Raw genomic sequence first — 16,456 nt, 5'->3', positions numbered from 1 at the left:
GGATTTTCCTGGTGATAAGGAAGGGCAATCTTGCTCCTTAATAGAACCTGGACTGAAAGAATATAATGGGGGGAGAGGCCCTCTAAACACTGTAACCAACTGAGGTGAATGTTTTATGTTTTTTTCTTCTGCTGTGTATTTTCTTTGAACTTTGGGTTAGTAATAAACCTGATACTTTATTCTAAAGAATCCGGTATCCGGGTCTTCCTTCCACTGCCATATAAAAGGCGTATCAAAAATCTTACTTGTGGTCCGGGCCGCAGTTTCCTACTTACTCAGGGACGGGCCCGGTCACAAGAAGTTGGTGGCAGTGGTGGGATCGCGCCGCCCACAGGTTAGTGGAGGAAGTACGCCCAGAGGTTGGAAAGGAAAACCCCAAGGAAAAAAAAAAAAAACCCGCAAAACCACAGAAACACGAAGGTTGGTTTTTTTTTGTGTGCAAAGCAACAGCTGGGTTTTGGCAGTGGAAAATAGTGCCAGAAAGGACGGTGTTCACAAGCTGGTAACACAGTGGTGTGGAATGTAGGAACAATTCAAGCGTGGTTTGGATTTTTTTTTGGAAAAGCCATAAATTTCTTAACCGGACTTTCTTGGAGACTGAGGATTAAAAGACCCAGAGGCAACATTAAGGCATCTGGAGGCCAACATCAGCAAGAGAGTGGAGCGGAGTCCGGAGGAGCAGTTCCAGGTTCCTGAGTTCCTGGTTGCAGGAGTGGCTGGGGAGGCCCTAATATCCCAAGGCTGAGACACATCAGTCCCTAAGGTAACGGTACTTAGGGGTGGCTGATGTGGATTGGTGGGTAAGGGGGACCAGAAGCTTGGGGACCAGAAGGGGAACGCCATAGTTTGAAAAGGCCGCACTTGGGTTCCTGTTCTCTCTTGTTTGTATTTCAGGATGGAGGCAGCCAAGTTCCGGACTGGTCTGGAAGGGGAGATGCACCGTATGCAGCTGCATTTCCAGGAGATGTTGCAGTCGCAGGCAGAGCTTTGGAAGGCTGATCACCAGGCGCAGCAAGCAAGGCACACAGAACTTTTGCAACAAATGACTGCTCAGATACAGGCCATAAGCAACCTGGCGCAGAGACCTGCAGTACCAGGGGCCGGCAGCGGTGATGGTGTCGTCGGGCCGGTAGGCGCTCCTTTTGGGGAGCCGATAAGACTGCATAAAATGAATGTAGATGATGACATATCATATCGTACTTTGGGTACTGAACCAGCAGTAAGCTATCCTATACTTAAGCCAAAATTGCTAGAATGTGTAGAGAGTGACCCAGGTCCCTATCGGAGCCAGTCACGGGGAACCCGTTTGGCCCCGAAGGAGACCCCTGGAGCCTTGAGACAAGGCCTTGACAGATGTTTTAGGAGGTCTGGGGGAAGGTACCAGGGACGGGCCAGGGTTAAGCGGGCTGGTAAGTGTTTTGCCTGTGGTCATCCGGGACATTGGCAAGTGCAATGCCCGGTCAGGAGGAGCCTGACCAACAAGGTTGGGTCCACAACCCTGATTTCCCTGAGAGAGTGGATGATTCCGATAAAAATAGAGGGAATCCCGTTAGTTGCCCTAATAGACTCAGGGGCTGATCAGTCCATACTGGCCCAGAAAGTATGGCAGCAGGTTTTAAGAGCCCGGGGTCAGAAAATCGATAAACCCCAGGGACGGTTGGAAATACAATGCATGCATGGGACCTCCTTACCCTATGAAATGAAGGAGGTGTGGATAGAGTATGAAGGGAGAAAAGATGCTCTAAAAATGGCCCTGATGCCTAGACCCCCATATGATGTGATCCTGGGACGGGAATGGCCCTACTTTAGGGAGTGTTGTGGCATGCGAGGGGTGGAGGCGTCCCCAGTGCAGGAGGAGCAGTTGGCCCAAATCTTCCCCCTGGCAGAGGAGGTCCTAGAAGAACCCTCCCATAAAAGAAGGAAAAGCCGAGCAGAGCGGCGGGAGGACAAAAGGTCTTGCTCGCAAGGCAAGGGAGGGGGGAGTCACTTATCGTGGAGACCCTGGGTGCCTTACGAGGTGGCCCAACGATTCCCTACTCTAAGCCGGGAACAAAGGAAAGATCCCTCATTAGAGCCGGCTATAGAGCAGTGGGAAATCGCTGGGGAGGGGGCTTGTGAGTTTCAGGTGGTAGGGGGACTCCTCTATAGGAGAGGATGGAATCCTAGGGCCCAAAAGGCACAAAGGTGCTTAGTAATACCAGCCAGCTTTAGGAAGCAAATATTTTGGTCCATCCATAGGGACCGCGGACTAGACCATTTGACCCCAGGTTTAACCATTAAAGAGATCCAAAGGAAATTCTATTGGCCCGGACTAGTCCAAGAGGTAGTAGCCTGGTGTAAGGAGTGTCCGAGATGTAGGGACGGGGGAGCAGAGAGGCCGCCCATTAATCCTGAAGAGGCAAGTGTACATAAGGACAGGGACCAAAAGAGTCCGCCAGAGAAACCTGAAGAGGTAGGTCAGAGTAGGGACCAGAGAGGAAAGAGTTCGCCAGAGAAACCTGAAGAGGTAGGTCAGAGTAAGGACCAGAGAGGAAAGAGTCCGCCAGAGGAACCTGAAGAGGTAGGTCAGAGTAAGGATCAGAGAGGAAAGAGTCCGCCAGAGAAACCTGAAGAGGTAGGTCAGAGTAAGGATCAGAGAGGAAAGAGTCCGCTAGAGAAACCTGAAGAGGTAGGTCAGAGTAGGGACCAGAGAGGAAAGAGTCCGCCCGGACAACCGAAAGAGGTTTCCTTGGCCAAGGTTACACCAGATAGGGAGAAGCCCATTTTAAGGGTAATGCGGCTATCTCCCAAGGCTAAATTGCCAGTCCGCGTGACGCCAGGATCCGTGGGCTGGGACTTAAGCAGTATCCAAGAAATGAAGGTGCCAAAAGGGGGCAGGAAGGTTGTGGATACAGGCGTAGTGATCGCTCTACCAGAAGAGTGTTATGGGCGCATTGCGCCAAGATCGGGTTTGGCCCTCCGGCATGGCATACACATAGGGGCTGGAGTGGTCGATCCCGATTATCGGGGAACCCTTAAGATTTTGGTATTAAATCTAGGGGAGAAGAAATATAGTATAAAAGAAGGGGATTGTATAGCTCAATTAATATGTGAGCGAGTGATGATTCCGGAACTGCGAGAGGAGGTGATAGATACAGTCACTGCTCGGGGGGAGCAGGGCTGGGGCTCCTCAGAGGAGCAAGAAGGGGTGGTAAAGAAATCCATAACCCGGAGAGTCCCGTTACGGTTAGGGGAAAAGACCTCTAAGAGTGTAAAAGAAGAAAGGACCGATAGGGGTTTAAGTAGGGGGGTATGTGACAGGGAAGCTCCTGTCACGGTGAAAACTACTACTAAAACTCCCCAGAATGCAGCACAAGGCTGGATAAAACCAGGCATGGAGTCAGGACAGCGGGCTCAGGCAAAAGAAGGCAAGCCCAGGCAGGTTCCAGCACAGCTGAAGAGCCAATTAAGAAAGGCTCTGCAGACCACTGATTTCCCCTATCACTCCTTTCCTGAAGTCAGGGAGAAACCTGAGGCTAATTTAGAAGGGGGTGGAGTCAGACCCCGGGGTTGGCCTTATAGGAAAGATCAATTTACTGGAGAAGGGAGAAGGGAGGAAACTCGAGAAGGAACGAGAGTGCAGAGAGAGGAGAACCAGAAGGAGTGGTTGAGAAGCCAAACTACTCACGTGGGTTCCAGGTCACAGAGGGTGCCTCAAGTCCAGCAGGAACGGAGGGCAAGAAGCCCACACCTAGGGAAAGGTGTTACTGCCCTGGAGAGGTATTGTGACTGGCAACTCAAGCCCCAAAGAGCAGGGCTGAGAAAGCCTCCCCAGAGAAAAGCTGCAGATAGTTTTGCAGACGTACAGAGAGGGGGAGGGGAAGCACAAACAGAAAGAAGTGAAGAAACTTCAAGCCAGAGTTCCCGGAAGTGTGAATGGGAAATGGACAGCATACTAAGTAATGAGATAAGTGAAGAGGGCATGGACCTTGGAGAATATGATGTTTGCATGTCCTAAGTTAAACTCCTGAAGAACGGTATCCTATTGTTTGTATACCCGACAGCATGAGCAGTGCGGGCAGAGTTAACAAGGTGCTAATAATGTGTTAAACAAATGCAGAGGGCTGAGAAGGAAAGGCTGGACGCAAGCCGTGCTCAGCTAGCTAGGCTCATAAAAGGTGAAGTCCAGAGTGAGAGCAATCAAGCCCGGCAGGGGCTACGAGCCAAGGAAAGCTTTAACTGACTTATAAGTTTGCTGGGATTTTCCTGGTGATAAGGAAGGGCAATCTTGCTCCTTAATAGAACCTGGACTGAAAGAATATAATGGGGGGAGAGGCCCTCTAAGCACTGTAACCAACTGAGGTGAATGTTTTATGTTTTTTTCTTCTGCTGTGTATTTTCTTTGAACTTTGGGTTAGTAATAAACCTGATACTTTATTCTAAAGAATCCGGTATCCGGGTCTTCCTTCCACTGCCATATAAAAGGCGTATCAAAAATCTTACTTGTGGTCCGGGCCGCAGTTTCCTACTTACTCAGGGACGGGCCCGGTCACAACGCCTAGGTGTAGGGCGGCCCACCTCCAGCCCTTTCCCCTCCTCTAAAAATGCCTCTTTTCTCTCTGTGCGTTTAGAGGCAGGGGAAAGGCCTAAACTGGTTTTAGATACGTCTAAAACCAGCTTTGATTATGGGTACTTGGACAATCAGGCTTTTTAATCATCCAAGTACCCATTTAGGCCACTTTTTAGATGGGTTGTTTTTTTTTTATTATGAGCCCCATAGGCTCCATTTATGGACTTCTCCAGTTACCGCCTACAAAGCTGGTGTAAGTAAGTGGTCACGGACTAATTTTGTTAATAGCCACATGCTAATGGCAACATTAATACACAGCCTTTAATTGAGAAAATAGAAAGTTGGCCATTTTATGCAGGAAAAATCCACATTAAGGGTGTGCTAAAATCAACTTTTCCTGCAGCTTGGTAAAAGCACCCCATAGTCTTGTTATTGCTCTTTCTACAGTAGTTATGTCAAATTTAATTCTACTTTGATCACTAGAGTCATATAACTCTACCCTTGCACCAGGTTTTGCATTCTATTGAAAACTGGATCTAAACTAGCTCCCCATCCATATGGTTCCAAGACCAGAGTGCTCCAAAAAGCAATTATTTTTAAAGATCATGGTCATACTGCTCATTCATGTGCAGAGAGCATTTGATGTTTAATGCAAAAATATTCTGTCTGTGTGTGGTATACGCACACACACAAGCTGCTAATAATTCATGTTTGTCTTCTTCACGATATGAACCTAATACTATAATATTTAAATAGACTTTTGATATCAAAATAAATACAGTTATTACATTAACAGGTTTATTAAATGTCTTTGTAGACAATAAGTAGATGGATAAGAGCTGAATTCAGAATTTTTCAGATTTGAAGATTAACTTAGTTTGTAAGAGTTTAATTTCGCTAAGAAATATTTGTTTAAGTTATATTTGGTGGGGTGCCCTGTTTATATAATAGCAATAACACAGGAAAGATTATATTTATGAGTGGTATATGTTATGGTCGGGCCAGGTCCCAAGTGAGTGGGCAAACCTGGCTTGGACCACAGATAAAATTTTCAGTGCACCTTTTATGTGGTTGGTAGAAGGAAAACCTAGACACTGGATTTCTTATAAACAAAACTTCACCAGGTTTATTGTAGGCAACAGAAAAATGATCCAAACTCAAAAGAATTGCCTTTCACAGTCTCTGGTAATACAGTTCACTTCACTGCGCTCTGTCTGCTCTCTCCATGACTCAGTTCATGGACTGGACAGTCCTTGTCAGCAGATCCTAAGCAAAAAAAAAAAATCAAAACATGCTTTCCAGTTTCTTGGATTCTTATGCTCCCCCTTTTGGGGCTACTGGCTGCTCTTTAGCAACAGTTCTGTCAGCTGTATTCAGGCACTACAGGTGCCAGCACTCCTCACTATCAAGGTGCAAAAATCAAGAGGCAAAAACGTATTTTCTCACTCTGTTTTAAATAACAACAATTTGTCCCACTAAGGACTTTCACAGCCCTGCACTACAGGCTGTGTGGAAGCAAGCCTCCCTTTGCACATAGCTGCTCAGGCCCTCCCAAAATGCCCCCCAAAAGTCCTTTAGCTTTGGTTCTTTGGAGACTTTGCTAGGTGAGGTTTTAAACACACTTTAAAACTAAGGCACTGCTGCCTTGTTACCTGTAGCCTTAATTCAGCCCAGGTTTCTTTGGCAGAGACTTTTCTTTTACTGTGAGGAAGGAAACAGCTTCATACTGGTCATTCACATGTCCATGCCTTCCTCTAGCACACATTCCCCTGGGTCAGTCTCACTGTACCTCCCCCACCCTGTATCACTGGAGCTAAAGTAACCATCTCCGGTTTCCATTAATTCTTCTGCTTTTCTCTCCACCTCCCATCCCCCTCTCTGGGTGTTTGGAAGTTTCTCAAAGCAGGTTTCTTCATCGTCTGAACAAACCTCCAGCCCTTTCCCCCAAGGCTCAACTGGGTAACTACAGTACCTTTTTGGAGACAGACTTCCTGCCTTTCCTTATGGGCCTGGAGAAAACCCCTGTTTATGGTGGGTAGGAAAAGTTTCAAAATTGCCCTCAGTGTGCCTGCTCTGCTTTCCCCGTTAGAGTCAGCTGGGGTTATGGACATGGCAGGGGCTTCCGTGTCACGATGTCCATATGTTGAAATGCTGATGAAATTTGTTATCTGATACCAAACCCTTACTTTTCTCTCCGCTTTGGAGCAATGGTTAATCAAAGCTGAAGAATGATTAAGCTCCACTAAGTATCACTTTTGGATTTCATTCAGAAATGAAATCCTCTTTCCGTTCTTGTGCTTCAGAATACTCTATTGCTAAACATTTTGGACCTCATCATTTCCAGCAGAGCCTAGCAAAGGGTACCAGCAGATCATATCTGCCCTTCACCAATGGCATGGTTGTCAAATGTGGGTGAGATAACCGGTAACAGCTTCTCAGCTGACCTATCATGAAAGAAGGGCAATAAATTTTAGCATTTCATCAAATAGGAAAAGAAAACCAGATAATTTTTGATAGACCTAATCTGCACTGTGAGGATGAGGAATGGTATAAGCCTCAAGTTTCATGAAATTCACAGGCTTACACTATTCAAGGAACAGACCCCTGCAAATATCTTTTTTTTTTTTTTTTGTAGAATATGAAAAAAAAAATGCTATGGGTCAGCACATTCAGATCTGTGGCCACTGAAAACAAATCTATGAGACTCTGAGGCAACGAGAGGGTGAAATAGAGCTCATGAGTGTTGCAGATATCCAAGTTAGCCCGTCACCAGGTTTCTTACTCTGCTTTCTACAATACCACTGGCCGGCGAGGTAAATGCTCTGACACTCGTAGAATTCCTATGAGCGTCTGAGCATTTGTCTCACTGGCCCACAGTAGAAACCTCTACAATGGCTTTGTAAAAGGAGCCCATAATTTGGCAAATAGGATGATAGAAATTTGAAAAACAAAATTTATACTGTAGTCATACTCTGTATCTATGACTGCTGCTTTCACTATTTTCTTGTATTTTTATTTATTTTTTAAAGCCCAATTGCCCTTTGATTCAGATTTGCTATTCAGTGGTTTTCGTGCATCTGACTTTTCTCTCCCTTTTTTCCCATTTTTGTATTATTGCTTTATAATACAATATAGTACTTATAATCCACTATAGCCACCTCTATGGTTCAATTCAGATTACAGCTTTAAGATAGTAGAATATTTCTAGGAATATACATTCTTGTACACTGCTTCATTGTTTCAGTCAAATGAATAGGCCTAGATCTATCCAAATCAGTCTGTTCAGATTGAGGAAGAGAGCACTAAATCCCACCTAAACAATCCTGGCAATCATGAAATTAACCACCCTGACTGATGTAAATGTTTCAATGTTCATAGAACATCTAAACATTTTTTTTTTTTTTTAATGGTTTGGTTAAGGGGTTCACGAAGGATTTGAGTGCAATCGTAATGATGATCTCCCAGAACTCATCTCAGATTATTAAGGCCATTGCTATTCTGATCATGAACGTCATGTTCTAAGTGCTCACATCTTTTTCTGCTTATTTGATTTCTCAATATTGACTTGAGCATTACCCAAGCAGATTGTAAACTGTAATTTGCTGCCTCCTCTTCTGGGCCACATAAGTTGCTCTCAGACTCTCCACTAAATGGCTCTCTAGTTTTCCTTGGTTGAAAGCACTCTGGAAAAATAATGTAAATGGCATCTAAAAAGATGTATGCCCATATTATAGGCATCTATCTCTTGTCAATCACACTTAAGCGCCTATTACAGAATCACAATTCACTTAAAACTTAAGCGCCTGTAATGTAGGCCAGGGTTTTAAAGGCCTACATTATAGGCACCTAAGTGCTTTAGAGAATCACATCTAGTGGTGCCTAAATCCTTCTCCACCCCTAAACACGTCTACTTTGGAGTTAGGTGCTACTAGCTGCAATAGGCGCCTATCTTATGTAGAATCGTGCTTAAGAAGATAGGTGCCTCTCACCCGATTAAATTTTTTTTTTTCAATTATGAGCTTCTTAAAGCCAATTTACAAATTAAGTTAGGCTCCTAAGTTTAGGCATCTATTCATTTAGGCGCCTTTTATAGAATTTTCCTCCATTGCCAGAACAAAAGCAAATTCACAGAATAACAGGAAACAATTTGAAGCCAAATTCCCCGAGGTCATGATCTAAGTTTTCTGAGATCACTTAATGTGAATCTTATTCTGTGGTAGGCTCAGCAAAGCGGCACGAAAAAAAAGCACAAGGGGCCTTCAAGTTCTACACATACAATTTTGCGTTCCAAGAGCTATATATGGCACCCAAAAATTCATCACTGAAAAAAGCTCCATTCTATAAGCCAGATTTAAAGTTCGGTGCAGTTTATAGAATGGCACTTACACCCAGGAACCATGTCTAAATTTAGGTGTGGCCATTTGCACCAATGAAAACATGATGCAAGTTCCTGCACCTAAATTTAGGCATGGATACCCTTAGTCTATAATTATGCATATGACTGAAAGTAACACCCCCAATCTACCCATGGCTTACCCCTTTCCATGCCCCCTTTTTTGACAAGAGCATAAAATTTACTAAATTTACACACAAAACTTGTATTTGATTTTAATTAGCACCAATAATTGCTTAATAATTATTGGTGTTAATTAACTTACTAAATTAAATTGCATGCACAATTTGGGTACACGGCCAAAATTGCACATGCAATTTTTAGATCTTTTTATAGAATGAGGAGTATATGCGTAACCAAGGGTGCTCTTTTTCTGAGACATTCTCCTTCTGTGCTGAGTTTAAAACTAAATATTGTTGTTCCTTATGGGCAAGTTAGTAAGTCTTTGAATTGGAAAAGCAAGTCACCTGAGTGAGCAGGGGTGAGGGGTTCAAACTACCTTCTATTTTTGCAACTTTTAGAACAGCGTTTACCAAATCTCTCAAGATTATTCTAGAAACCACAACTTCACAATGTATTGAATGTATTGAATTTACCTTCAATGACCTCATATTAAAAATTTACCTGTGTGAGAGATTCAGGGGTTTTCCCCTGCTGCAATTATACCCCTGGGCAGAAGAGGGTGTGAGACAAATCTGGTGGAGCTACCTGTCTCAGAATGCATTGAGCTTTGCAGCTCAGTCCTGAAACCCATTAAGGAAGTAATACAGCCCTGCTGAGTCAGAGGGGCGGAACGCAGGCAGGGAAAAATATATATGCCTAGCTCAGAGTTATTCAAGAGAGGTCCCTGAGAGAGGAGGTCCCGAGGAAGAGACTTCCACTAGAGAACCCTTCCTTAGCTGGGGGTTGAGAAGAACCCTGGGAAGCAGAGGGATTCTTATGAGACTGTGTGAGAGAGAATCCTTCCTTAGTCGAGGGCTGAGGAAAAGTTCTGGAAAGTCAAGAACTGTTATAAGAACTGATAGTGTGAGACTTTTGGTACATGGCTGGCTAAAATAAGCCAATCTTATTATACTGAGGATTGTGGACTTTGCATGGGTCTGCCTGGGACCAGCCCTTGTGAAGGACTTATTTCATGTTCTAGCCTGCCTGCCTTGGGTGTTAGCTGGGACATTTTAACTTCTTATGGCTATCTCAGCATAAACGACATGTAACAGAAAGACTGCAGGGCCTAGATAAGTGACCTGCTAATGACCTGCTAGTGTGAGCTTAGCACCAATAATTGTTAAGAAAAGTAACACGTGAACAATTTTTTCTATAATTCAGTTGTTTAGCCAGAAGAATGTATAAATATCTCTGTAACATCCTGTTTTCGGCACTTCTGAAGCCAGCTTGGAGCTCAGGAGTCACATACGTATGCTAATAAACCATCTGTGCTTTCTTCAAGTCTCTAAGTTTTGTGGCTTCCCAAAGTGACCTATCACTTGAACTTTGCTTAAGAAAAACTGTTTAGCCTTGATTTGAGAAAAGGTTTTGCCTTACCAGATCCTGTGACATAACAGCCTCAGGTTAAGAAAAGTGTGGAACAACTTGTAAGCTTCATGGCTCCACAACATCATTCTCTTTTTGACTGGGCCGAGAACTTTTCAGCGGCCCCTCGTATAATAATAAGAACATAAGCATTGCCTCTGCTGGGTCAGACCAGAGATCCATCATGCCCAGCAGTCCGCTCGCGCAGTGGCCCATCAGGTCAAGACCTGTACAGTAATCCTCTATCTATACCCTTCAATACCCTTTTCCTTCAGGAAATCATCCAATCTCTTCTTGAAACCTAATACTATACTCTGTCCTATCACACCCTCTGGAAGTGCATTCCAGGTGTCCACCACCCTTTGGGTGAAGAAGAACTTCCTAGCATTGGTTCTGAATCTGTCCCCTCTTAATTTTTCTGAATGCCCTCTCGTTCTTGTAGTTTTTGAAAGTTTGAAGAATCTGTCCCTCTCCACTTTCTCTATGCCCTTCATGATCTTGTAAGTCTCTATGATGTCCCTTCTAAGCCTTCGCTTCTCCAGGGAAAAGAGCCCCAGTTTCTCTAATCTTTCAGCATATGAAAGGTTTTCCATACCTTTTATCAATCTCGTTGCTATAAGAACATAAGCATTGCCTCTGCTGGGTCAGACCATCCTCGGGAAAAAAAAATCTATGAAACAAAAAAGTTTTAAGAGATCTTCAAAATATCATTAAATCATCAACTGATTTACAAAACATAAGAATTTTATTCCATTGAAGAACCGTAGAACAAGAGTATGTATGAAAATGAGCACATTCAAGCCTTGGAGCTTTAAAAGAGGGAAGAGAAAAACATCTCTCGCTCTGGGAGCATGGAGGATGTTTAGGACAATAGATTCAATCACACACACACCAAACAACATTCAATAGAAAAAAAAAAGATGGCCACTATAAGGACTTAAATCAATATACAATTAGTTATACAGGAATAATGGAGAAAAGACCTCAGAGTCACCAGGGACACAGAGTATAACTATCCTGTTTCAAATTAAATATTGAAGCAGGAAATACATCTTTGGTCAGAAAACCTTTATATATAGTCCAAAACTACTCAAAACTCACAAATTGAAAAATAGAATCACTTATCTTCCGATAATAAAACTCATCATGGTATTCAACAAAAGGAGCAGAATTCCAAAGTTCCAGAGCTTGAACAGTGCATCCAAATCTTTGCAGTAAAATACCACCGCCATTCCCAGATACAAAAGCTCTATATGATAGGATTTCAAAAACGGCCCCTTGTTGGAACTTGTTGGACTATCTGCAGATAAGTGATTCTATTTTTTAATTTATAAGTTATGAGTAGTTTTGGACTATATATGGTGTTTTTCTGACCTAGGATGTGTTTTCTGCTTCAATATTTAATTTGAAACAGGATAGTTAGTCCTTGGGATATTAGTTATACTCTGTGTCCCTGGCGACACTGAGGTCTTTTCTCCATTATTCATGTATAACTAATTGTAAATTGATTTAAGTCCTTGTAGTGGCATCTTTTTTTGCTATTGAAAGGTTTTTGGTGGCTGTATTTGATTTTTTCCATTCAACTTGTATGTATTTATCTTTTTTTGAAAATAAAACACTTTAAATACTAATACTAATAATTTAAAAGAACAGTGTCTCAACTGGGATCCAATGCGAGAAAAAAAAATAACAATATAGTATGACTTTACAACCTTGAATTGGTCTAAACATATTGGAGTCTTTTAAGACCTTTTGCCAGCAAATCTACAAATAACACAGTGCAATAATCAATGTGAAAAACCACATAGGCATAGACTAATTGGGCAAAATCCAATATAGTAAAGGTAAGAACGAATCCTTGGAAGTTGACAAAGTTATGCTTCTCTAAGCCCATGCCTCACCCAGACTCCACCCATATACTACCGTGTTTCCCTGAAAATAAGACCTACCCGGAAAATAAGCCCTAGCAGGATTTTCGGGGTAGGTCGTAATATAAGCCCTACCCCCAAAATAAGCCCTAGTCCTGGGATTCACCGGCAGTTTCCCTTCCCTCCCTCCCATCCCTTGTGCAGCAGAACCCTTGAGAGAGCATCCCTTCCCCCCACCCCACCCGAACACCCGCCATGCAGCTAAATCCCCATCCTTCTCTCCCTCCCATCGTAACCCAACCGTGAGCCCTACATGGCTCCCTAAGCAGCATCGGGCCGGTAGCACACTAACAAGCTGCTTTGGCATTGTCTGCCAGTGAACTCTGCCGTGATGATGTCATCAGTAACGCGGCCATTATTCTAATGTAAAATATACATAATTTGCGTACTTTATAGAATTGTCCTGTTATGCACAGGAGCGGCCTAGTGGTTAAAGCTACTGACTCAGCACCCTGAGGTTGTGAGTTTAATCCCAACTGCATCTCCTTGTGATTCTGGGCAATTCACATAATACTTCATTGCCCCATGTAAACCACTTTGTGTAAACCCAGTGACGTAGCAAGGGAGGATGGCACCGGGAGCAGTGGCACCCAGCATAGCTGCCTTGGGCACCCCCACTCTTACCCACCACTTGAATGCCCCCTGCTCCCTCACATACCTCTTGACATGTTCAGTAGTGCGAGCAGGCATCTTCCACCTGCTGCTCATGCCGGCCTCGGCTCCTTTCTGACGTCACGTCCTGGTCCCATGACCATGAAGTGACATCAGAAGGGAGCTGAGGCCGGTGCGAGCAGCAAGTGGAAGATGCTGCTTGCACCGGCGAGCATTGTAAAAGGTATGCGGGGATTGGAGAGGAGGAGAGGCGCCGGTGTGCACGCTTACTACGACACTGTTTATACCACTATACCACACAAAAAGAAGCAGTATATCAAGTCCCATCCTCTTTAAAATGACACCATTGGATAGAATAAGGTCTAGTCATTTACAGGGAGAGGAAAAGGAGGAGACTTTGGGGTCTTTTTGCTAAGGCGTGCTAATCGATTAAGCGCACGCTAAAGATTAGCATGTGCTAAATGCTAAGGTGCCCATAGAATATAAGGGGCATAGCATATAGCGCATGATCATCTTTAGCGCGCGATAAATCAATTAGCGGGTTAAATCGGTTAGCGCACCTTAGTAAAAGGACCCCTTTATTTGCAGAATTGTATCTCCCTTGCTGTTTGTTCTAAGAAAAGGTGAGATTTGGGAAGCCAACTGTTTTCTTGCAGAATCAGCTTAGCCAGCGCTGAGTGCAGTGCCAAGGTGCATACCATAGTTCACAAGTTGCAGACGTCTTGCATCGTTTCACAGATGTTTTTGTACCATTAGGTGGTCCAATACAAAGCGCAGCAGCGTTAGAGCTTCCTAAGGTACAGCTGCAGCACCTTCTGTTCCTTCCTCTTCATGGCCGTGACTGTCTATTTATGACACAATTTCCACTAGAAAGAACCAAAACCATCTTAAAATATGCAACATTTCATTGTAAGTTTCAAATTAAACCACAGCAGGAAAAGCAGGTTTAAGAACAGCACCTCTCCTACACCCCCCCTCCCCCAACATACATCTACCTATAAAGCTTTCAAAGGTCATGAAATAGAACTTTATTATCTCTGCTGTTTATGTTCTACAGGACCCATTATTAACCCAAGACATTAAAAACTAGCAGGGAAACACCAATTAAAAACCCCTAGGAGGAGTTGCAAGTGTCATGCAGGAAAAGAAGTTAGAGAAAGGGACTCTCAGCTATTGTAGCAACTTGTTACTAGGCTCTGTGTCTGTAGTTAAAATAGTTCTTTTCTACTCAGCTAAATTTTAATCTTGGGGGAAGGGGAGCAGATTTATTCAAAATTTGCCCCAGTGTTTCTCCCACCCACATTAGAAAATTTTTCCATTCACAAACCTGAGCTAGTTCTCACATCAGATCAAAGCTTGGACAAACCCTGCCCTAGGCTATGGAACAAGAATCAGTGTTCTTTTATTTAGGGTTATCAGATTTTACTCCTGTAAAATCTGGGTGCATAGCCCCGCCCCCCCCAGGCCCACCCAATTCAACCCAGCCCTGCCCCATTATACACAAATCACATCCCATTCCACCCCAGCCTTGCCCCCATCCCCGCCCCCCTCAGACTGTTCTCGTCCTCAGGATTGCGTCAGGAGATTGCAATGCAATGACATCACACACATGCGCATGCATGTAACTGCACCTTCAAAAAGATATAGGTAGGATGGGGTCAGTCCAGATAGCTGCTACAAAATTGGTTAGTGCCTTTGTCATAAATCTTATGAGGACAGACTTGAAGAACTTAATATGTATACTCTGAAAGAAAGATTGGAGAGAGGGAATATGATAGAGATGCTTAAATATCTCCAATGTGTTAATATACAGGAGGTGAACCTTTTTCAAATGAAGGAAAACTCCGAAAGAAGAGGGCATAGGATGAATTTAAGAAGTGATAGGCTCAGGAGTAATGTAAGAAAATACTTTTTCACAGAAAGGGTGGTAGATGTGTGGAATGGTCTCCCTGTGGAGGTGGTGGAGATGAAGACTGTTTCTGAATTTAAGATAGCATGTGGGATCTCCTAGGGAGAAAAGGAGATAGTATATGGTGTGGAAGGGCAGACTGGATGGGCCATTTGGCCTTTATCTGCCATCAGGTTTCTATGTTTCTAGAGAATGCTGACGCATTATTCATGGATCTATGATGCAGAATGATATCTGGCCTCTGGATCTGACATGGCTTTGGCTCTGTTGTGATGAGAAGGTGCCTATGATACTGTGTCCTGTGGCCTATTGCTAAAGCGAACTACTGAAGTTTAATGGAGAACAAATAATGAAACCTAGGAAAAGCAATACTATACATGGCAAGGGCTTGCTTATCTCAGACTGTGCCAGGAAAGATTCTTCATTCTAAAAATGACACAAAGACTGGTGGAATCTTCTGGATTGATAGTTCCAGAAGAATAAGCTTCGTAGGGCCAGAACTCACTTCATCAGATGTTAATTCTGAGGGCTGTACCCTTGCCGTGTAGGCCCAGTTTCTTATCCTCAGACCCCTGTTGCGTTCAGGATGTGCCTAGGATTCACTCTATGGCTCTCACTGAATGGATCTCTTTTGTTGCATATCCTCTTTGTTAGTTTATTGACTATTTCAATTGCATTATATATCTAATCTACCTCAGCTCTCATATTTCTTTGAGTAAATAAAATTTATATACTTTGTAGCTCAGCAGGTGTTTTGTTGTGAAATATGCCTTGAGCAAGCTAGGTTAAACCATTCACAGTGAAGGATTTTGCGAGATATGACCGATAAGCCTTCTTCATAATATATTCTGTTTTGAAAACTGATTTTACTGTAACACCCAGATGACAACCCCTTCAAGTGTCCTTTTGGTACGTAAAGTCACTGAGAAATAACTGAGTCTTCAGTGTATAGATTACATGAGAGTTGGCATACAGGATAGATTGAAGGTTCATTTTCAACAGTGGCCAACCCAGATCACAAGTACTTGGCAAGATCCCAAGAAGAACAACAGATTTTATACGTCTTATCCTAGGAATAAGCAGTAGATTTCCCGAAGCCAACTAATGGCTTATGGATTTTATCATTTAAAGGAAATTATTCAAACATTTTTTAAACCCTGCTAAGCTAACCGCTTTCACTACATTCTCCAGCAATGAATTCCAGAGTTTAATTACCCATTGAGTGAAGAAGTTAGAGAAAGACTGACATAGCTACACAGAATAGGAACCAAGATGAGAATAGCAGGTTCCCTCTCTCCTGGCCAGGTTCCTCTTTGTTGCATTATCACTTCCTATACATAGGGGCAGAGTTATCAAAGAAGACTACCAGTAAGACACGTTATTTTACCACTAACAAGCTATTTTAGCATAGGCCCCATTTATGTAATGAGATGTAGTTACTAATACTTGAGATAAAATAGCAGCACAATAACATATCTTAATGGTAGCCCATGTTGACCATTTCCCCTTTAAATCATTTTATAACAATCCAATAA

General features: G+C 43.3%; 1 protein-coding gene across 1 annotated transcript; it reads left to right on the top strand.

Annotated features, from left to right (window-relative positions):
• Positions 1-521: 521 nt before the first annotated feature.
• Positions 522-8,071, top strand: LOC117354825. Its single transcript, XM_033932801.1, has 3 exons — positions 522-763; positions 895-3,748; positions 7,970-8,071. Exons 2-3 carry the CDS (start codon positions 896-898, stop codon positions 8,069-8,071), a joined length of 2,955 nt encoding a protein of 984 aa, XP_033788692.1. The 5' UTR covers positions 522-763; position 895.
• The last annotated feature ends 8,385 nt before the right edge of the window (positions 8,072-16,456 follow it).

The sequence above is a fragment of the Geotrypetes seraphini genome, chromosome 2, assembly GCF_902459505.1.
Source record: "Geotrypetes seraphini chromosome 2, aGeoSer1.1, whole genome shotgun sequence".
NCBI classification, from domain to species: domain Eukaryota; kingdom Metazoa; phylum Chordata; class Amphibia; order Gymnophiona; family Dermophiidae; genus Geotrypetes; species Geotrypetes seraphini.
Note: the sequence above shows the minus strand (reverse complement) of the source record. Positions and strands in the feature narration are given on the sequence as shown.